The following is a 23,372-nucleotide window of genomic DNA, read 5'->3' as shown; positions in this document are numbered from 1 at the left end:
GCGAACAGCTCACCACTGAAAGCTCCAAACAGTCCTCATCCTCTCCTCCCTGCCACCTGTCACGACAGGAACGTGCTTCCCTTGACACAGCTCGCATGTGATGAGCAAGTCAAACTGGGAACTAATTTAGTGCATTACCACAGCAGTCCTGCAAGGGGTACCCCGTCATGAAGGCCTGGCCTGACACACTTTAAAAGCTGCTTTGTCAAAGTCTGTTGGTGGCTTCTTAGTGGGCTCTACCAGGGTAATATTTGAAAAATTAGTCAGAGCTCCCAACTTCACAAGCAGAATCAATGCCAGACACGGCATTACTTCAAACTAGAATTGTCTGGTGCTGCTACACCTGAAAGAAAAATGGTAGCTGTTTTGCTCAGCATTTTCTTCTGAAACGTCCCATGAGGGGAAACCCTTACCGTGAAAAGACAGTGAAACATCACTGAGGAAAGTTAAGGTTTTTTGTTACAAGAGCTCGTACACTTTCTCTTGAAGTTAGCACAATGGCTGAAAACCAACAGCTTCTAACACTGGCGATACACAAGTTTACTGCTATGGATAGAAATGCAACAGTCCAACATGACTAAATTATTAATTTGTAGAGCTGGTCTTTATACAACAGCCACAACCTTGCTATGTGATATTAGAAACTCTGATTTTGAAGGCTATCTTGCCTTCTCCCTCTTTAACAGTTCCTGTAAGCGTTTGGGTTGGGTATCAATGACAACAGAGCCTGTGCAGAGAACATGTTGCCCAGCCATGCCCAGCAGGGACTTCACTTGTCGTGTCACCAAGATGCAATTTTCATATATGAAAGGCCTCCTACAGTTCTTCTGTAGAACAGACTTCTGCATGCTATCCAGTATTGCAATACAGTTTCAACAGATTAGCTGTTTTCACTTCTGAGCAGCATTCATCCAGAATAAACATATGTTGTTGTTTCGTGTTTTGTTTAAAAAAAAAATTACAGCTGATTGGTTTCCCAGTATTTCCCCTTTTAGTTATTTCATGTTAAGCTGTGATATGCTTTTGAGTCCAGAGAAATGGTTTCTGGACTACTATCTGTGTGAGGATAGTCCTCAGATAGTGAGGGATGAACAGATCAAGGGCAGCCCTGCTGAGAAGGACTTGGGGGTGCTGGTGGATGAGAAACTCAGCATGGCCCAGTGACATTTGCTTGCAGCCCAGAAAGTCAACAGCATCCTGGGCTGCATCCAAAGCAGCGTGGGCAGCAGGGAGAGGGAGGGGATTCTGGCCCTCTGCTCTGCTCTGCTCTGGTGAGACCCCACCTGCAGTGCTGCATCCAGCTCTGGGGCCCCAGCACAGGAAGGATGTGGACCTGCTGGAGTGAGTCCAGAGGAGGGCTAAGATGTTTAATGGGATGGAGCACCTCTCCTAGAATAAAAGGCTAAGAGAATTGGGACGTTCAGCCTGGTGAAGAGAAGGCTTTGGAGTATCCTAATGGGGGCCTTCCAGTCCATGAAGGGAGCCTACAAGAAAAATGGAGAGGGACTACAAGAGCATGTAGTGATAGAACAAGGGAAAATTACTTCAAACTGAAAGAGAGCAGGTTTAGATTAGATATTAGGAAGAAATTCTTTACTGTGAGGGTGAGACGCTGGAACAGGTTTTCCAGAGAAGCTGTGTATGCCCCATCCCTGGAAGTGTTCATGGCCAGGCTGGATGGGGCCCTGAGCAACCTGGTGTAGTGGAAGGTGTCCCTATCCACAGCAGGGGGTTGGAATGATATGGTCTCTAAAGTCCCTTTTAACCCAAGCCATTCTAGGAATCTATGACTGCAGAACGAAGTACTAAAGCAGCTTTCAGCACTTCCAAAGTTATCAGCTGGGGAAATTGGGGGCACAACACAGGATTTTTTTCTTTTACTTTTAGCACAGGGTAATTCCTGTATTACACACACGAAAAATATTAAGTCAATCCAGAAAGTGCAGCCATGGGAGAAAGAAGTTTCCCCAAACTTGTGATAGAAGGAAAGAATTAGAAAACTTAAAGGAGGTTAAGATTGTAAACCTCATCACATTAAGTGCTAACAGCAGATATTGTAGGTTTCTATAATCAAAACCTAAATAGCTGCAAAAATACTATCCACAAACTGTGCTAACCAGATTACTTGCATTGTGCCAGAGATGCCAGTTCATTTCTTCTAAAATAGCTGAATTTGCTTTCCTTTTCTAAAAAAAGTACACATGTATAGTCTAAAGATCATGGGTAAACACGGAAGATTATCAAGCTCAGCTAAACACCGCATTAAGATTTACATTCAGCCAGGCTTGAAAAATATGAAGCAAGATTCCAGATCCTATTGCAAGCTGGTATGAATCCATTACCTATACCAGGTCTTCAGGCTATGACCATTTGATCTTATAAACATTTCTCAGTTTTTGATAGATGTTCAGTCATCTAGCTCTTCACTTTCTTCCAAAGGTCTAGATTTACCAGCCAGTTGTACACTTTGTTTTTAATTCATAATCTTGATTCAGCACTTCCTCTTGTGATTTCCCCAGCTGCAAGCTTCTCATACTTAATACCTTATAAAACAGGTAAATCACAGCATTCAGCAGTGATAAATGTGGTGGAGAGAAGTTAAACATCTTCCCCATAGCACCCTTATTTTTCTACAACTTCTATTCCTCCCACTCACATTTACTGGTTCTGTTCCAGTTACAGCACCTTTTCATTGCCTGTATTCTATTAATCCATTTGACTGTTTACTCTGGGAGTATGAAAGATTGTTCTAAAAGACCATCATACAGCTTTTTAACTCTGTTGCTCCCTTTTAGTTCAGCTTCTTAGATACTGAGTCTTTGAAACCCTATTTCTACTTGGGTAAAAAATTTTAGAATTTGAAAGGAAAAAAAATATCTAAAATTCCTTATAAGACAACCTGGCTGAGAAGTTCTTTATTTCCAAAGACACAGTACATTTATGTTGTACTGGCTGCATAAGCAAACAGACTGGACAAAAAAGATCATAGAATCACAGAATGTGCCAAGTTGGAAAGGACCCATCAGGATCATCCAGGCCAACTCCCAGACCTGCACAGGACATCCCAAGGGTCACACAATGTACCTGAGAGCATTGTCCAAATGGTTCTTGAACTCTGTCAGGCTTGGTGCTGTGACCACTTCCCTGGAGATCCTGTTCCAGTGCCCCAACCACTCTCCAGGTGAAAAATTTTTTCATGGTAACCAACCTAAACCTCCCTTGAGTCAGCTCCATGCTGTTTCCTCAAGTCCTGTCAGTGGTCACGAGAGTGAAGAGATCAGTACTTGCACCTCCACTTCCCCTTGTGAGGATGTTGAAGATCACAATGAGGTCTCCCCTCAGTCTCCTCTTCAGGCTGAACAGACCAAGTGACCTCAAGTCGCTCCTCATACGGCTTTGCCTCCAGTCCCCTCACCACCCTCATGGCCCTCCTTTGGACACTCTCCAATAGCTCAATGTCTTTTTTATACTGTGGTGCTCAAAACTGCAGACAGTAGTTCAGTCAGCAATCAGCTTTTCTCTGCCCCCCCAACCCTCCACCCACCTACCATATCAACACTTATTTAGGTAGTCAAATTCAAGAAAAGAGAGGGGAAAACCACTGCTGTGGAGACAGCATGTACCAGATTAAGATGATATTGTTAATGGCATCAGAATACAAAGAAAAATGATAACTGTCCTCTTAGGGTGCTCTGGTTAACTCTACTGAATGAGGGGGGAAAAAATCAACATCTTGAAAATAAAAACCAAACAAATATTCTGTAGCCACAGAAAACAAAGAAAGAAAACTGATGTATACAGACACAGAACACATGCAGAAAGCTACTCTTAATGCAGTTTCTCATTAACAGAGTGAACAACAGAAAGCTGCTGTGGCAGGGACAGTACAGGCATACCCACATAAACTCTTGCTGATTTAAGATCTACATTACTGTGATCGTTATGATGTCTACCAGATGAGTGTGGCATACAAAGCTTCCTGTGACACAGCAGGAGTCAGTCTGACAATGATAATGCTTTAAATAAATTAATGCCAAAGGACTCCACAACCACAGGTGACTGGTAATTGGATTCATACATTTCCTAGATCAAACCTCTGGTGCAGGTCAAGAGCAGCAGTGAAATTACTGGTAACTGACAAATGTGTGGTGGACTGAGAAAGAAGCTGCTGGTTTCGGTCCATTTCCTGACTGATGGACAGGTGTCTGCAATGCTCACAACAGTCACCACAACTGGCACCTCCAAGTGTCTCAGACAGACTGAGGACAGTGAAACACTCTGGCTCTAAAATGCAAAGCTCAAAGACCGCTATAACCCAGCCTTACCTGAATGAACTTCCACACAAAAATGAAGCAGATGAGAAAACCCACTTTTACCTCTGGAACTATATTCCAGCAATTACTAAGCCTCACAGCCAAAGTCTTGCTTACTTCCAGTCTGAATCTGTGACGCATCATTTGCCAGCCACAATGACGTGCAGTCCTGATGTGGACTTTCCACATGGGGACCCACAGAATGCCTATCCATCCCTGCCCCTCTTTGGGGATGACACCTCTGGGACAGGGTCTGAGCACCTGTTTGACAAGAAGAACTCAGTACCCCTCCCCCCCCCAGGACTCATGCTGTTCTCTCTCCTGCATTGCAAACAACAACCCCTGCCCAAGGCAGCACCGGAAGCATTCTTCTTTTTACCAGTATTTAAGTCTGTGATTGTGGGGAGGAATGATGAGAATACACAACTGTCCACCACAGCCTACACTTTCCAGAATGGGATGCAGCTGTTTTCAGGCTGCTGCACAATTCACATCAACAATCTATCTGGTTTGGGCCCACATTCATCTCCATATAACCACCCCCAGAACAGGGTTAAACACCTGGAAAATCCAGAGACTAACACCCCAATGGACCTGCAACTAGATTCTTCTGGCAAGATTAATAAGATTTACCTTTACATACTTTGAGAACCAGAACAAAAACTGTTGCCATCTGCAAATGTGCCGAGGGTGTACTCGATCCCTCTGTGTCATTGATGAAGATATTAAACAGCACTGCTTCCAATACAGACCCCTGAGGGGCACCACTCATGACTGGTTTCCATCTGGACATTGAACCATTGACCCTCTGGATGTGACCATAAAACCAATTCCTCATCCACCAGACAGTCCAGCCATGACATTCATCTCTCCATTTTAGAGGAGAATGTTGGGGGGGTACCATGTCAAAGGCCTTACGGGAGTCCAGATAGATGACAACCTGTTGGATGGATCCTACAGGTCACTGCCAGACACGCTATTACCTAAAGCACACTTGGAGATATGTTTCCCCATCTACCTTTCAGTGTCTCATATCCTAAATAGAGATTTTAAAACCTAAACTAATTGAGAAACAGAATAGAAAAAGCAGGTGGCAAGAAACCTAATTATTCTCCTCTGTTTATGGCTTTTGTGTGGACTTATAAAACATCTGTGAGTGTTCCATGGGCAGCCATCCAAAGTGCTCTGGAGGAGCCAACTTGATTCACCAAGGCTACTGCCCCTGTGCATCTGTGGAAGCACACATGGTGCTGCTGGACACTGCTCTTACTCATTACATCTGAAATAACAAACCTGGTTCCATAAGGCACGCACACCTTTCTCTTGCACATGCTACCTGCTACCCAGAGGGTTTTCCATGAGATAGATATTTGTATCACAGGAGCTATAAACATGCATCTTTAAACTATAAAATTCTCACCACAGTGGTTAAGATCCTGTTTAACAACACACTTAAGGCAACAGCCTTAGAATGCTCTCTAAATATATTTCAAAAATGGTTTTATTAGAGGAAAAATTTCCTTGAAACAGTTTATACAAAAAGAACTAAAGGGCAACATGGCAAGATAGTTCAGGCCAGATTTTGGCAAATTTCTTCCAGTGTAAATCACTTGAAGTGTTACAAACAATTCTGTGTCTTGCACTTATGCAAGCTGGCCATGTCTAAAGGCATAAGAAGTCTCAGAATCCAACTGATTTTATACCTGCTTTTTCCTGTTATTCCAGCTTGAAAGTACTCATGACTTCCTAAGGCCAAACTTTGATAATAAGCCACCCATAAATCAGACATCCATAAGAGTTTGTAAATGATGATAATGTCTAAAACCAAATTTCTATAAGAAAACTTTTTTGTAAGTATAGGCACATGTAACCTAAACCGATATAATACTTCATTGTGAAACTCTTCAATCATTTTCTAATAGCTTACCAACTTATGAGGAACTGAAGCAACCTATACTCAAAACCTGCAGTATGTAAGTCACACAGCAAAGCACGCTTTTAAAAAGTTACTGCGAGCATTTCAAACAATCACGTAAAAACAGTCTGTAACATCACAGAGAGGGGCAATGCCTTGAGCTATTACAGTACAAAATAGTTTTACAATCTGTAGCAAGTTAGTGTTCACTGCATAGACTGATGTTTGTTTCTATTTTTTCAGTATTGCATTCTTGACTATGAATGACCAAGTCAGATTGGGCAGTTTCATTCTCTAACCCACCAGCACTGGGTACACAATCGGTACTTCTGATGCACCACTTTAAGGGCTGTATTCAGAAGTATTATTGCATCAAAACAGTCATTACTGAAACTTCAAAATCGGACAAGCAAGATGTGGGTAATTAGTGACCTCTGAGAGCTAAAGTACACATCCATGTTCTTTGTTCCATGGGCAGCCAGAAAAGGCCAAATTCTCTTTGATAACATGCTACTAAAAGACTACCGGCTTTTCAATGTCTAAAAACACTTACCTTCCTTAGTGTGCACAGAAAGCTTTGTCTAATTAATTATTTGTAGCATTTCCTACAGGTTCCTACATCTCCTACAGGACTAGGGAATACTGGAGATAAAATACTGCTACCAAAAGACAAAGGCAACTACTGCAGAAGCAAAGGCAGCTTTTTACAGGTAATCAGCATACACATGAAACAGGGAATCTCAGGGAAAAATATTCCCTTATCACTGCAATTGCATGTTTAGCAGTCTGAATAACATTAGATGAATTTCTGAACACAAAAGTAATCCCTTTCCACCAGTGAAATCTGGGCAGAAAGGTGATGAGCGATACACATAGGGAAAGCATTCCTAATTGATTTCAGTGGACATGTGAACAATCCCCAAGCACAATGTAGACGTACAAGCTGTAGACAAACCCACCTACAACATGGCATAGACATAAATAACAAAGGAAGTAACAAAACCTAACAGAAGTTTTCTAGGCTCTCGTTCCGAAACAGAAGCATTCAGTCGCAAACAATCACCACAGTAAGACCATGACTGATAAAGTAATCAAAATTAGCTCAGCTCCAAACAAATGGAATTTGAAATCCTTACACTACTTTAGGAACTGGGGAGAAGTTTTAAAGGAACTATACTGCATGCACAGAAAATTGAAGGCACAGTTGGAAGCAGGGGTGATTAAAGCAAGTCCATCCTCAACCAGCCACTGCTTGTTCCCGTGCCACTGTAACTTTTGAGACACTGCTGTGAACCAGACTGGGAACAGATCTGGGTAAACATAATCCTTCATATCTTTCGTGGTGGTAACTAGAGGAAGAAATGGTGACCTGGTTATATTTAAACCACAAGAGCTCCCAGTTCTATTTACCATGCAGCCTCACAAACAGATGCGCCGCCACAAGCAAGGAGGTGGTGTGTGGGCTGCCAAAACTACCCCACCACCACCACCAGATGCACTGGCCTGAGGCTGCAGCTGATCTGTACCATAATCAGTCTTCCTAATTTTCTAATCATGATAAAACAAAACAAAATTCCATTCATTTTAAAGACCAGCACCCTAGAAGCAACATGACATCTCCTTTACTCAGCACAAATGCTTATCTCTTCAACTAAGAGCACTCTTGAAATTCAGTCTGTTTCAGACTTAGCAAGCATCAGGCACAACACAAGTCAAATGGACAGCATAACAAAGTCAACAGCTAAAGCTCTGCTTCAGTACATTTATAAATTTAAGGTCAACCTGGAGTTCACCATTACCTTGATAGTGGGGTTGATTGTGACTACTGGGGACACCTCTTGTTTGGCTTACCTATTGACTTGCCTGGGAGAAGTGGAAATTCTGTAGTTTAAGGACTGAAATCACTGGAGACACTTTGCATGAAGAAAAAGAAAAGCAGAGATTCCCAGCAGCATATGAGGGCTAACATCAACAACTGCCTTACCCCCGGTTTTGCCATATTTCATGAGAAGAGGAATGCAGGGAAGGAACAAATAAATTTTACAGGACAATAGTTCCTGACATAAATCAAATAGCAGGATTTTAAGATGTAGCAAAGCCCAGACAGACTCCCCTCCAAGGTAAGTGCTGTAAAGAAGAAAGCCCAGCATTCCAAAAAAGGAGACCTGTATCCTGTTCCCAGCTCTTTCCCTGCTCAAGATAACAGCAAATACAAGTCTTCAGATTGGTTTCCCTTCAGTAAAATGGGGAATAATACATTATATTGAAGTGTTGGAGACTACAGATGCCCTGCTATATTAGATGTATTATATGAGGATCACCGGTTCCTCCCAAACTCCAAGCCTAAATAAGGCTATTTCACATAGAAAAGGACTTACGGGCAAACCTATCTGCCATAAAGACTCAAGGAAGGGGCCCAAGTACAAAGAAGGGCTAGTACTGGGGAAGGAATGTTGGTTTTGTGATGCTTAAACTCCACACAGAAGGAAACTTACCTTTACTATTAAATTAATAACATAATCCCATTATTGTGTTACACAGATTGACACTGTAGTTCTCTTCCTTTGTCAGTTAGATTTCTTCTTGTTATAACAGCAGCACCAACAAAACCTGTGGCTGGATCCCAAAACTACAGCTTTCAAGAAAATCAGTCTCAGAATGCCCATCACACAGAACAAGAAATTAACCCCGAGATGACTGTAACAGTCAACTGCAAAGTAAGGATTTACTGTGGAGTCCTCCACAACTCTTACCTCAAGCATAGGGCGGGCACTGTCATGGATGGAAAGAATGTGCGTAATGTTATTCTTACTCAATTGCTCTACATCTCGGGCATCTGTGATAGAGGGAAAAAAGGAAGATAATTTTTTTTAATTTCTTGAAATAGCATTTCCATTGTTCATGTTGAAAAGTCGCTTATCATTGACACATTTCTTTTTGAAGCTCATAAAGTCAGGCAAAACCCCAGATGCAGCTGTTCTAGAACACCGTCATCAGAGCGGGTAACGGGAAGACACACTTCTAACTCCAAAACAAATTATATACTATATAAAGACCAAGCTTAAGTGACTCAGGAATGTGTTCTCAAGTCAGAAGTTTCATGTATTTTGCATCTGAAATAGAAGTCTGTGCATGCCTGTGTGCAGGTGATGGCCAAATGAACATGCACTCAGAGCTGTACAAGAAATATCTGACCTCTCTACCCACAAATCCCCCTTCAGGGGATACATTTTCACTTGGGAGACAGACCTTGTGATATCCAGGTCTGAGAAGGGAAGCCAACCATACCACTTGAATTGAGCTCTCAACAGACAAGCCAAGACAACAAGATTCTTACATTCTGTGAACCAGTAGAGGAAAAGGTGCACTTAGCCTATACATATGATAATTTTAAGTCTAAAGAGAGACAGGTTATAAAGATATCAAATGTATGAAAAAGCAAAATGCTACAGCAAGGAAGTGCAGTTGTGAAAAGGTAGTTCCTAGACCTGTAACCAAGGGGTTTCAGACATTCAAAACTGGAAAGATAACTGGGGTGACTGAAAATCTCATGCTAGGTATGGCAAAACCATAGGCTTGATTCTATGAGGAAAAAAAAGGTAAAATAGATTATCTGTCTTCAGTGAGCAACTTTCCCCATACTAAACTATCAGCATGTCAGAAAATGACCTGAAAGAACCACCAATACAGGTAAAAAGTTAGTTTGTGTCCATTTACTTTTGACCTTTTTGCTTGAGAATGGCACAGCACACCATGGTAGAGAATGGTACAGCAGTGGTTTTGTGATGTGAACACCTGCCTTTGAAATCTGCCCATACAATCTGTTCACATTAGCCTGGTTGCACACAGAAAAAAGAGCACTGACCACAAAGGTTTCAAACCGGCTCTCTCTAGGTACAAAAATAACAATAGCATCACCTGTATGTTCTTTATGTACGTGCAAGAGTTCAATTAGCATCTCTTGTGTTGTCTTATGCACCTACTATAAAGTTTCAATGCCTTTTCTGCATCACAAAGAGAAGCTGGACATTTAATTATACTGCCCCATAGACAAGATCCAAGTGAGCACAGTAACAAGCAATAAAATTTGAACCTAATCCAATTATGAAAGCTTCACTACAGCTAATAAAATGAAGAAAAGAGTCAAATCTGCAAGGATTTTACTCACTACTGCTCAAGCCTGCATGATCAACACAGATGCCTAATCCTTCAGGAGAGAATTAACACAAATTCTGCCTGAAACAGAATTAAAGCCTAGCTTCACAGAACAAATAAAATTTCCTAAAAATCTCAGAGCAAACATTTCAAAGAAGAAATGCTAATGCTTGCCAGGCGAGGTCTTCTAATCCACCTGACCCTCAGATTTTTTTCACAGTTTGTAGGACAGTCTCAATTCCTTAGGGAACACCTAAGCAGACAAGGATTTGGAAGAAACCAGTCTAAGTGTCCCTAAAAATCACTGGTTTCTATCTTACAAAGATTAAGGGCAGACTTCAGAGCCCGCTGGCTGGAACTCATGGTGTTAATGTACAGCTAGCACAATGAGACCTCAATCTCTAATTATCAGTATGACCTACATGGTAAGAAATGCCTCGCCACACAAGGTGAACTGCTTCAAAAGAAGATATGATCCAAATTAAATGCTGACTGTTTTGAACCAGTATGAAAGGCCTAATGGACACAGCACAACTCAAAAAGATTGAAGTACCTTAGTTCTTCTTCTTAGCCTACCGAGACTTAGGCTAAAGGAATTTCAGCAAATCAAAACTATAATTTCAGATATTCCTAGGAACAAGCTGGAAATGGCCATCCCAGACCTATGTCACAGGGTAACCAGCAAGTCCTTAATATATTTGAGAAATAACCATTCAAATCAATAAAGCAGAGGAGAAAAAGCTTCCCAGCTACTATCTGGATCTAAACTTCTAACAGTTTACAAACGGGAAATTCCCCTGGTTCCCCAGCACCTGCCTTAAGTCTCTACAGATACTACAGATAAAGCTATTTAAACACCAGTACAAATAAGATATCCTGTCATTCACAGTCTCATACCATAAATAACAAAAAAAAAAATTAGAGGTTATGTAAAGAACCACCAAAAACCAAAAGAACCACCATCACCACAGCAATTCTAACTTCTTTGCTGAAGCACAGGGCTGTATAAGCACATGCAGGCTCACGTTTTGAAATCACAGCATGAAACACCTCATTTTCAAATGTTAAGATTAAACCTACCTATCAGAGCCCCTCCTGTGCATCCACTAAAGAGTGCCTCAAATGTGGTATTATTCTTCACAACAGGTTACCTAACATTCTGTTTCATACAGAAAAATGCTTCTCAGTTGATGCAGATGCAGACTTTTGAGTAAAGCCTTTGGGAAACTCTCTCCTCACACAAAATGACACAACTCACACGGGGGAAGTCTTCCTCTCTCCCTCCTACATTTAGCCTATTTTCCCTCAGTTTCATACTATGACTCCAAGCTTAACCTCTACTCATGCAGAGAGCTGCAAACACTTAACTGCAACAGCAATGCCAAAGTCACCAAAACCAGGGACCGGGGCCTGTCAGAATTTGTTTCCCTGCAGCACTGGGAAGCCTTACTTCATGGCTGGGGAGCAAATCACCTCGTGCAGCGTGCTTTCATCCCCCATCAGCAAAAGGGAGACAACACAGCTCCAACCACTCCAGTTAAGACACATCAGTGACTGAACGACTCCAATTCTACAGTGGTCAAGTCTCAAATGTACCTACAACCATCCTCTCTTACTTCAGTATTTTAGTGCCTCCATAGAAATGCAAGGTGAGGGATAACCACTTCCTCTCAGACAAGGCAAGTCAGCCCAGTATGTACAATAGTACTAAGCCTCAATCTGCAGATGTATAGAGACCACAATTTCATCATCACCAGATCTCTATTTTTTTATTATATAAAGCAAAATTTTGTCTACAGTTTATTTTCTACTTTGGAGAGAGCTAGACAGAGAGACAGCCACCTAAAGAAGAACTTCCTCTGCAGTGGTTCAGAGCACTAAGAGCTACTACGGAGAATGCCTTCCCATCAGGAGAGTTTTGCTCCTGAATCCAGTTACGTGCAATTACAGAGACACACATACAAACTGTGCACATGAATAAAAACTCCACATCTCCCGTCTCCACTTCATATACATATTTTGTCCCATCTTCTAAAAAGGACCTTTTTGGGGAACAAGAAAAAGGGGGAAAAGAGGTCGGTACTCTGTTTAATGGAGTACCAATAAATTGTCTTCCTTCAAAAGGTGAACCTGGAAAAGGGAATGGTATCTCCATCCTCTCCTGTTTTCAGTACCTGATATAAAGCCTTAGGAAATGGAACTTAAAAAAAAATACTAAGCAGATGAGAACAGGAATTAGCTGACTCTACAAACACAGCAGAACTACTTGGTGGGCATTGCCTTCTTATACACTTAGTAATGGGAAGGGCAGAAACTTTCCCAAGACTATCCAGATCATCCACAGCAACACTGGACTCTTTGGGGGAAATTAAACCTCATATTGTGGCTTTCCCCTTCAGATTAAAAAGCCCCCAAATATTCCATGGGAAAAACCTTGAATGATTACACACAAGGAAGAACACAAACTCTTTAACATTCAAGGTACTAACATGTTTGAGTCTGGTTTTTGCTACTGCCACACCTCTTGGTTTGGAAGCAAACTGAGCACCCATTAAGAATCTCTTATCAGAAGAAACAGATTTTTTTTTTTTCAGATGTGCAGAGAAACAGGCTGTCCTGTCAATCCCTTAAGGAACAAAGCAACCATTTTTGTTGTGAGCACAGGTGACTTTCAAGGGACATCAAGTTTCCAAAGCAGAAGACAAGTGGACACGCAGTCCCACAATAAATACTTTGTCTTTTGAGAGGACGGCATTTCATCTGCAAGGTACAAATGAAACAAACCAAATTTTCTCCAAAACCAAAGGCAGGAAGAAGAGTTAACTTCCTCTTTCTTTTCCCTCACTTTTCTCTCTTAGCCCCCTAAACTCCCAATTGCAAAGAAATAACTCCTCCTTCACTTTCACAGAATTCCAAGAGCTCTGTTTCCTTCTGGGCTTTCAGATCAGACTCAGTCTTGGTATTTTATATGGACATCCATGGTTCTTCTTGAATTTTTCTGCCCTCTAGCTGTGCAATCTCAAATACACCCTCTCAGGAGCATACCACAATTTTCATGTGCTATTGGTGAGCTGAATTATGCTTATAGAACCGGTAAGATAAAAAGCACTTGAACACATGCCAAGATCTGTGCTTATTCAGGAAAGTTTTTCAGAGATACTCAAGCCCTGTGGACTTAGGGGGATTTCAGGAGATACTTCAGTGCTTTCCATAATCAGCACTACATATAACTTTCTACTCTAAAGAGCCTTAAGGTGGTTACTAAAGCCCCTCTCAGTCTATGTGCTTAGAGGTTTGCGCAGCACCAAATGTAACAGAAGCAGCAAGCTCAGCTCCCGTTTCTGCCACAGGTTCATTTCAGAAGCTGTTCCTGGGCCTCAGTTTATCTCCCAGTCAAATGCAGAATTTGTACTGCTCTGCCATGGACTGTTTTTAAGTTTATTAGGCCTAAAAGTAGAAATACAGCTGAATGGTGAATAATAATTCCCCAATCAGAACAACTGCTGAATGCCTTCTCCAGACAACGGCCCTCCAGAATTAGTGTTTAACATCTCAAACATCCCACTTTCACTCAGCAGAAAGGCACCCATCTGGAAGAACTGTGCCTTTTCCCAGTCTGCCAGTGTTCCCAGAGGTCTCCCATGCAGCAATGAGACAGAATCGTGAGTAGGATGGTACTTTGATATAGCTCTGGAAACTGTGCAAGCCCATAGGCTCCCTGAGGAGCCACTGGGGAAAGGCTATCCTCCAGAGGGCAGATCAGAGCGATTTATAGCCATTCCCCTGACTCAGCTTCAGGAGAAGCTCACTCCTCTCCACCCCTGCTCAGGGGCTCTGACAGTGCCCATGAATTCAGCCCTGTGTCCAGGCACGATGCACAACACCAGGAATTCAGTGTTTCCTCCTCTTACAGACAAGATGCAACTTTATTCAACTCAAGCTATTGGTCTTAAACTGAAGAAAAATGCATTACAGGAAATAATTGTGTAAACCCCTCTCTTTACAAGTAGCTAGTCATTTCAGCTGCCCAAATCAGGATACTCTGACCAATCCCAACTGCACATGCTGCCATGTATTTCTCAGTCCGTGATCCCCTTCGTGGCAGCCTCAACGCTCATTAGTCACTTTTTTAAAAAGTGCCACAATCAGAACACGCCCCAAGAACACGGGGATCAAACTCCTCCAGAAAAATACATTGGTAGTTAACCAACAACCTGTTCCTAAATGGGGTGACTTCACTGCACAGAGAGCTTGTTGCAACTGCTCCTAAGCAGTGAGGCAAGGGGGTGTTGAGGGACAAGGGATGCAGAAAAGGCTAAGAATTTAAAAAATATGCTCTTGTATTAGTGAAGTACTGCAACACCTATCTTTTCTCTTCCTCTCCAGGTATGGTATCTTATCTGAGATTATAACAGGTACTCGTGATGGTAGAACACAGTCATTAAACGCAATATGAGCAAAGGTCAAAGCAATAAATAAACGGACACTTTGTTTGTGGCTTTAATTAATTTTAAAAACAGACTCCAGAACACAAACACGGGGTTAAAGTCAACTCGTCTTTACTCTCTTTTATGGAGGTAGGCAGAAGCATTACACCCTCTGCTTTTTTTTCAGCGAGGTTCCCAGAAACACTGCCCACTCACAGCACCTCCACCTCCACGCCTCTGCTCTCCGTGCAGGCGTGACCTGCCGTGCCATTCCCGAGCCACTCCCAAAGCACGCGGAGAGCGCTCAGGGCAGCACAAGTGAGAGGGCCACAGGCCTGCATGGGCAGAGATGCTGACTCACTCCACAACTTTGGCCAACTCCCTTCCACTGAAAACAGAACTGCACCAGCAAACAGATGCTCCGGCTGAGTTTCGCTCCCCTGGGCGGACTGGCAAGGGCTTATCAGCGGGATGGTCACGGCAAGAGGGACAGACTGGGAGCCATGTTACCAGCACCCATTCTGCCCACCTTGCCAGACTACCTGAAACCAAAAGGACCCCACTATCCAACATCCTCCCAATTCCACCCCTCGCCTCAATTATTTCGGGAACAGAAAAGAAAAAGAGGAAGCAACATGGCAGTGACCAAGTCTGTTAATTTTGTCATCAGACCATGCAGTGGTCCACCCAAAGGGCTTTCAAAACTACCCTCTTGGCCTTATTTTCCTTTTTTCCTACTTTTTTCATTTTTCTCCTTCCATTATCAGCATGAAATCATCTCCATCCTCTCATTTTCCTTACCATGGCATGATTAACTCCCTGACACAGTAGCCATTGTGCTTGTGTTTGTGATGTGGCAAAAGGCAGCTTCTACCTTCACATGTACCTCCAGGCTGCATTCCAAAGTGATCAGCTCCACATCCCAAGGGCCAGCAAGCACTGGATCCACAATACGGGTCATCAGATCCAGAGGCAGGTAAATCAGGCAAAAAACACTGAACTTGTGGGTTTTGGGATGGGGAGGCAAGGAAGGAAGGGTGGGCATGAGGCAGAGAGAAGGTGCAGCACCATCTAAATCCAGTGTAGATGTTGCCAGTCTTAACAGACTGGGTGTGGTATCAGACAGCCCAGGAAGGACAGGATATCTCAGGAGCCTCTGTGAGCCCTGCTTTGCTGTTTAACCCAAGCATAGGAAATATAGGGTCTACATCCATCAAAACAACTGTACATGCACAACTGGTTTACTTCTGAGTAGGGAGAGTCAGCCAGAACTGCAGCTAACAGAGTGCTTTGAGAACAGGCCATTTATTTGGATGTCTACGTAAAGTTTCCTGTGTTTTCTAAATGTGTCTGTTTTTCTGTACGCAAAAAATAAACCCCATGCATAAAGGAAAAAAATCCATAGAAACTTACATCTGCAGCAGAGACAGTGTGAGTATCAGTGGTCAGGCTGCAACCAGCAGACCTATCAGTCTCACAAGCACTGATAACAGAACTCTTCAGAAGTTGTTATAAATAACCAAAATAATGAAAGCAATGAGCGGGAAGCATAGTAAGCCTTTACTTATAAGGAGGGCTTGCAATAAGCCTTACGAAGAATCTGCCTGGCTCACAGGGTTGCCTTCCAAGCACGGGAATTGTTTAAGGCAGGCCAATGTTTAAGAATTCCAGCTGAAGCATGCTCCAAGGAGATGGTATTCATTTCACTTTTCTCAAAGTACTTGCAGCACAGCACGCAGACGAGAGAGAAAACAAGTTCTTCTTTAAGTGCTACCAGGTGAATCCAAACATGAAGCAAGATGGGGTTAAAAAGCTACAGAGATGCCAGAGAATTCTGAGTGCCTGCAAAACCACACCTTAAGATCCCGGCTAAGTAATCCTAGAGATAATGATAAAACTAATCTTACCTTTAAAGTTGCCAATGAACAAGCCAGGCAGAATCTGTGAGAAAGAAATATAGTATCAAATATAGATATCTTGTGGTAAGACAATTTGACAAAGTTCAATTTGCATACAGGATGGAACATACTACTTTAGCGGACTATTGTCAAATGCAATCTAAAACATGCTGACAGCATTTCGTGCCTCTTTGCAACCTTCTCAAACCAGATAGCTCTAGGCATGCTGAGCTTTGACAGCATTCCTTGGCAGATGGCAGTTGTTAATCGTGGGGACTCTAACTTAAGGGAAACTCTCGAAGGACAGCAAATACGGGTTACAAATTATGAAGCAGGCCTTGCAACACAGCCCTCCCCTGCCCCCCGCAGCAGGGTAAGAGTTACCCTCATGGAACTCATGATGAAACTTCACACAGCTAAGGTGATTTGCCTAACGTTGCTGAGGAAGATGGACAAAGCACTGCAAAATTACATCCTTCGAGGCTTTTGAAGTGCAAAGCCATGCAAGTCAGGGCTGCAGCACTGTGGGGCTCTTAGAGGAAATCACTGCAAACAGCCACTTGTGTGTTCACGTAGAAAGGAACTGCTGAAAGTCCGTGAAATGCATGTTTCTCTCCCAGATCTACCCACTCACCCCACACTCCCAGATGCCCGCACGGGTCTCAGTTACAGGACATGCTTTAATTGGGGAGTTTCAAGGTCTGCCCAAGGCCAGCACGTGCATGCACGGACACAGAGGCAGGTGACACTGTAGTGCTACCCCTCCCACCCTCTCATAACCCTCCCAACTTGGGAACAGCAGTAAGGACATTAAAAAAAACCCAGGCACACCAAACACACATTTTCTGGCCAAGATTTTTGTTCTCTGCCACCTGAAGTCTCTGGCCCACACCCACAGCCTTTGAGGAGATCAGAACTGTGGTGGTGAAACCACACGATCCATTTTTCTTCAGTCCATGCTAAGCATACCACCAATACAGATATGTCAGCACTGACTTCCTGTAGCCTTAGCAACACCCCAGTGTCACCACAACAGCAGCAACAGCCTCTCAGGCACAGCTATTTAAAGGGAAAACTCCACCCATTTAGCTCAATCGGGCAGCCGCGAAGTTCCGAAAGTCATGAAGGACTTTGCATCAGGGATTATTGCCACAGCCTGCGTTTCATTGCAGCCCTCCTGCTGAAAGGCGACCCAGCTCACCATGCACAGGTTATCAGGGCCAGCAGAAGAGACTGTAAAATAGCTTCTGACCTGCCCTAACTTCAGGGCTTTCCTCCGATAAAAGCGTCGTGTTTGCTGTGATTTATGAGCCTTGCAGGAAACAGAAAGGCTGCAGCACCGCTTGCACTCCTTACAGCTTTGGTTTGTGCAAACATTCCTCCCTTTAGGCTTTGCTGGGCAATCACTCTCTGCCTGCTGTGTCACACCGGCTCTAAACACAGGGCTCAACTCTTCCCCCCCAGTATTGAAAGATGCCTTCTCCAGGACCCTTGCTGTATCTTGCTGCTTGTAGACCCCTGCTTGCAAATTAAGGGCTGATTACAGCACTGGCTCATCAAGAAAACAGTTCTTTAGTCTTGTACAAACAGGCACCTGTACATTTTGCAAAGATAAACTCGGACAGCTTTCACCCTTTTCCTTTCCTCTTCATCTGTACAAATTCAACATTCTTACAAAGACAGCAAAATCCCCAGGACAGTTTTCAATGCCAGGGTATAATGTAGGAAAAAGAACCTTTACAACATCCTGCTGTCCCCTTACATGTGTACGAGACTCATGGTTTCAAGTGACAATTCAGTATTTCAAGCATTCTTGATGACACTGCTAGAAGTGCAGCTCTAATGCTGCATCCCAGGCTAGGAAAAAGCAGCCTGTAGCTGTTATAGAGAAGGACAGTACTCAAGAGTCATTGACAAAGAGGCCAAATTCTGCAAACAAAATCATGTTCTAAAGCAAAAGGGACTCAAGTTATGAATGAATTTCGCCAATGAAATCACCCCAGTGAGCTCCCTCAACTTAAGAGTAGAAAATAAAAAAAAAAAAAAAAAGAAAAAAGTCTTTCTGATATTTTAAAATAGCTGTCTGGTATTTCCTATCTGCAGCACAAATCTTCTATCACACCACCACTGCTGCAGACTATAGCATTTTAGACTCCAGGACATTATTTCTGCATCAGATGTGCATTCTCAAGAGAGAATAAAAGCTTAATTTCCAGTCACAGTCATTAAGCTTTGACATTAGAAACTAAAGATACTGAGAAACACTGGGGGGTTGCAGAAATGAGGTTTTTTATTGGCAAAGGAGGAAAAATCCAGAAGTCTGCATTTGTGCATCATGATGCAATGCTGTATGCTCGATAGGTAATTAGGACACTGTGCAACCAAGGACAGATGTTACCCTTGTTGTACTAGTCATTCTAGAAGCAAGAAACATTACTATGGGTGAAAGCTACCTGGAAAGAAGTGAATCTTCATGTCATGCTGACTAATACTTCAGCACTCGACTATGGCTGGGAACTTTCAGCTGTGTCATCTCACACTGCCTTCAGCAACTGCAACTCCAGGCCGTGCAAAATGAAGGCTGATGGCTGCTAGGGGCGTGTGAGAGAGAAGGGGTGGGAGTCAGAAGAGTAGAAAAATAAGGTGGTTGTTTTTGTGAACTTCTCAACCACCACTTTATGAATAAAAACAGTAGCCTCTTTTTACGATCCGAAACATTGAGAAAATGACCACAGAGTAAGTAACCGATGTAGAAGAATGCACGACCATGGAAAAAGGACACCAACGCCTGTCTTCGTTTGTACCTCACATGAGAGCAGCTCATGTTCTCCATCCTGCACAAAGACAGAGCCTTGGAACAGACAATAGTTGCTAATGCTTCTGTCAGTCCTCTCTGAAAAAACACCTCTCTGGAAAATGGCTTAAAGGGCTACTTTGCTGCTGTTTCCTATATAGACAAATGCTTATAATAAAGCATCTAACTCCTTGACCAACACTGCTTCTAGATGTGTTAGTACTGATGGGCACTCTGGAGAAGTTCATGGGGCTTTCTCAGAGATGGCCAGGCACTCTAAAAGGAGAAGACAAGCCTACCTTTGTCCAGTAGTACAGGAGAGGGGCCCACATCAGGGAGGGGGATTTGCTGCTGACATGAACTGGCACAGCTTCTCTGACTTCCATAAAATTGGCTACCTCAGCTGTAACTAGCCACAGTGGTTTAAATTTCTTATGAATCCACTCCTACAACAAACAGGGCTTATCTGCCCTTCTTGTAGAGATAACACTCAAACCTTCTGAAGAGTTTACATGAATAACTGTCAGTTAACTTTAACAGCACCGAACAACAACTAAACCCCAGACAGAGCTCTTCACCGAGATCCTGTTCACAGATAGTCAGATCTTGTCACCATCTCAGCCACTAGACTTCAGCTCTTGGAAAACATCTTTGTGCATTTCAACCACAGACTTCAACCTGAACTTTGAATACAAGCCAGAGTTAGACATTAAGCATGAAGACAAATCAGACCACCCAAACAATTTCCTAAGTCAGATCCCATTACTCTGTAAAATATACATCTTAAAAATATAAGGAAAAAAGGTAAAGTACTGAAAATTAATATTGGCCAGGTCAATGCACATTCACAAGCCGATTCTCCCTCTCTGAACAGAATAAGAAAGGTATATATGAACAAATGCTTTCAGTTTAATTTGGGAAATATCAGAAGGCTTGGACGGGATTTAGGAAAAAAACTAGACTGGGCTAATTTTACAGAGAAAAATAGCAATAAAAGACAAACCCCACCTAAAAAGAATGCCAGGCCTCCAGCCCTTATCACTCTAATGGCCACATAAAGTCATGTGCAATTGCTATTTGCTATGAAATACATCAGTATCATGGGACAGAAAAATAAGGAGGGAACCGTGCCATTGAGAAAGGATCAGCATCCAGAGGCTGTAGCAGTCCCTGGAGCTCTTTCTTACCACACCCATTACAGGTCATCATTAATCCTCTTCCCTTGGCATCAGTACAAAGCGATTCCTTAAACGAAGTAATCCACCATCAAATAAGCTGATTATTTTCTCCTACCATCTATATACAGCTCTGCCACAAAAAACACACTTCGGCTGGAAACTAAGGAAATTTGTATTCACTGACTACACTAAGACAAGCAAATACCCCCTACATCTGCACTGAGGGCTCCATGCTTCCCCTTGCCCCTCCAGCTTTACCGACTCAAGATCAGAAGGAAGAGATGATCCAGGGGCACATTCTCAAGGTGGCAAGTACCAGACTGGCATGTGGGACCCCTACAAAAATAAACCCTGATGGCCAATACCCAGCATGGTTGTAACCTCCTTAAAAGATCCAGCCCTTCCCAAAATGCTGAACTTCTCAACCTCTTGGATACAGCCATAAGGGGAGAAAAATCCGAGTGATTTTATGCTTGTCCTGAAAGCTCCAGTTGGTACATGTCAGAGCAACATTTAACAGAATTAAAATGACCAAATTGGCCAATCACAGATTGCCAGTTCCTACCCACATACTATCACAGTAAAATGTAATGCAGCTTCAAAGGGCTGCGAGTTGTCCTGTTGGTTTTATTTTTTTCTCTCCCCACATTGCAACTTAAGCATCTGATATTGTGTCCCTCTAAATGTTCTGATAATTTCAAAAATTCCAAGAAAAATACTACAAATATACCAGAAGCCTAAAAGGAGTCTTTCTTAGCTGTATTTCTTCCTAACTGGCCATTTCTAGAAGGCTAATATCAATGAGTGGCGAATATCACAGTAATATCCCCAGACTTTGACAGCAGAAACTGAGAAAAGGACCAAGGGAGGTTCTACTTCCTATGCATTAACTCAATTCCTCAGCAGCCAGATCTTTTCCCTGCCAAAGGTTTCTATTTCAGTGTCTCTACCTATAGGATGAAAAGGCTTCCCCTCCCAGGTGGCACACTAAGCACTCTGGATGTTCATAAATCTGAATCCCAGGGCCAGGATGTCAGACTGGGACAACATGTGAGCAGCTATTTCTAGCTCTTCTCCTCCGCTTTGTCAGAGGCCACGCACACAGCAAAGCTATTCCCAAAGCACTCAAAGCAGGATGTAAGACAGAGGAGATGACTCAACTTCTGTTCCTCATAGTAAGCTATATATAAAAGGCTAGTTACCACCACACTTTCAAACCTGGGTTTTAAACAGGGGTGAAGATACTGAGAAAAATCACAGTTGTCCCTTGATAACCACCATGACATGCCAGGGGAATCGGTGCGTACAATAAGCCCCCTACTGCCAAAAGGCCAACACCCTTTGCAAAATAGATCCATCTTCCTTCCTCACTGCGATCTCCACCGGGGCCGAGCGCTTTCCTGTCCCACCGGCACCGGGCCCAGCCCTCCAGCGACAGCCCGCGTCCAGAGGCTGCTCCGAGCCCTGGGAGCGGAGCGAGCTTTGGCCAAGTGACACGATTCAATGCCGCGCTCGCTGACAGCCCCATGCCCCGGGTCCTGCCGCAGGTCCGGGGATGCCGGCTCTGTCCCACGGCAGCCCCCGGGGCTGGGGGACAGAGCGAGCACTGAAGCCCGGGGCCGGGGGCACGGCGGTCCTCGCCGCCCGTCGGGAACTCGCTTTGCCCGGGAAGGGGAAGCCCGGACGCGCATCACCGAAACCAGGGACCCCTCTCGCCCGCCCGCCCGCGCTGCGGCTGGGGAGGAGGAGGCGGCGCGTCCCAGGGGAGCGGCGCGGCCGCGGTCTCCGTCCCTCCGCCCTCGCCCCGAGGTGGGGGACCCCCCAAAACCGAAGGGGAAAGCCCTCTTGCCCTGGCCTTTGTTCCTGGAGCGGGTGCCCACGGCGCAGGGGCGAGACAAAGGCGGGGGCGCCGCGGCATCCCGCCCGCCCCGAGGCGGGGAGGGACCGCCACCCCCGGCTCCGCCGCGCTGGCCCGCGCACATGCACTCGCGCACGGCGACAACAACGAGCGGCGTTACCTTGTTCATCCCATTCCCCATGGCTTAAGCGACCCGCACGCCAGCACCGCGGGAGAAGCCGTCGGCCGCTGCTGCCAGCGGCGGGTCGGCGTACATGGGATAGTGCTTGCCGAGGGGGAACTGGGGACGGGCTAATTGCTAATTAAGGGCGGCCGCTGCTCGCCGCTGTCGGACAGGGCGAGGCGCATCCCTCTCGCCCTGGCCGGGGCCGTCTCCCTCCTGGATGCCGGGCGGCTGGGGGCGGGTTTCCGCTCGGCCGCCCTCGGGAGCGGCGAGAGCCGCGGGGCCGCGCTGCCAGGAACCACCTCCCGCCGCCGCCCCACGCGCGGTGCGGCCCCCGCCGGCCGCCCTGGGGCTTGTAGTCCGCGCCGCCGCGCCGCGCCGCCGCCGCGCGCCCCAGAGAACTACGCGTCCCAGCGACCCCCGCGCCGCAGACCTGCCCCACCTGCCGCGGCCGCCGGCGCCCGGCGGGCGTTCCGGCGAGGATGAATAAGCGCCGGCCGCGGTGGCGGCGGAGGGGTGGCGGGAGCGGCTCTGGTTTGTGTGTGTCGCTCCCCGGCACGGGCCGCACGCCGCCGGTGTGCCCAGGGAGCGCAGGGCTGCGGCGTGCGGTGCGGGAGCGGGCAGGTGCTGCCCACCCGCCTCTGCCACCCCGAACCCGTTTGGTTTCGGCC

General features: G+C 44.7%; 1 protein-coding gene across 1 annotated transcript in view; it reads right to left on the bottom strand.

Annotated features, from left to right (window-relative positions):
- DUSP22 (dual specificity phosphatase 22) overlaps window positions 1-22,888 on the bottom strand; it is a 43,349-nt gene extending 20,461 nt beyond the window's left edge. Inside the window, exons 1-3 of the mRNA XM_082295944.1 lie at window positions 22,699-22,888; window positions 16,718-16,751; window positions 8,982-9,064 (exon numbers count right to left, since the gene is read on the bottom strand). Of these exons, the coding sequence (XP_082152070.1) occupies window positions 8,982-9,064; window positions 16,718-16,751; window positions 22,699-22,719 (138 nt within the window). The 5' untranslated portion in view covers window positions 22,720-22,888. The remainder of the gene's footprint in view (window positions 1-8,981; window positions 9,065-16,717; window positions 16,752-22,698) is intronic.
- Window positions 22,889-23,372: the final 484 nt, after the last annotated feature.

This window comes from Coloeus monedula, assembly GCF_965178545.1.
Source record: "Coloeus monedula genome assembly, chromosome: 1".
Taxonomy (NCBI): domain Eukaryota; kingdom Metazoa; phylum Chordata; class Aves; order Passeriformes; family Corvidae; genus Coloeus; species Coloeus monedula.
This window is presented reverse-complemented; position numbering and strand designations above follow the sequence as displayed.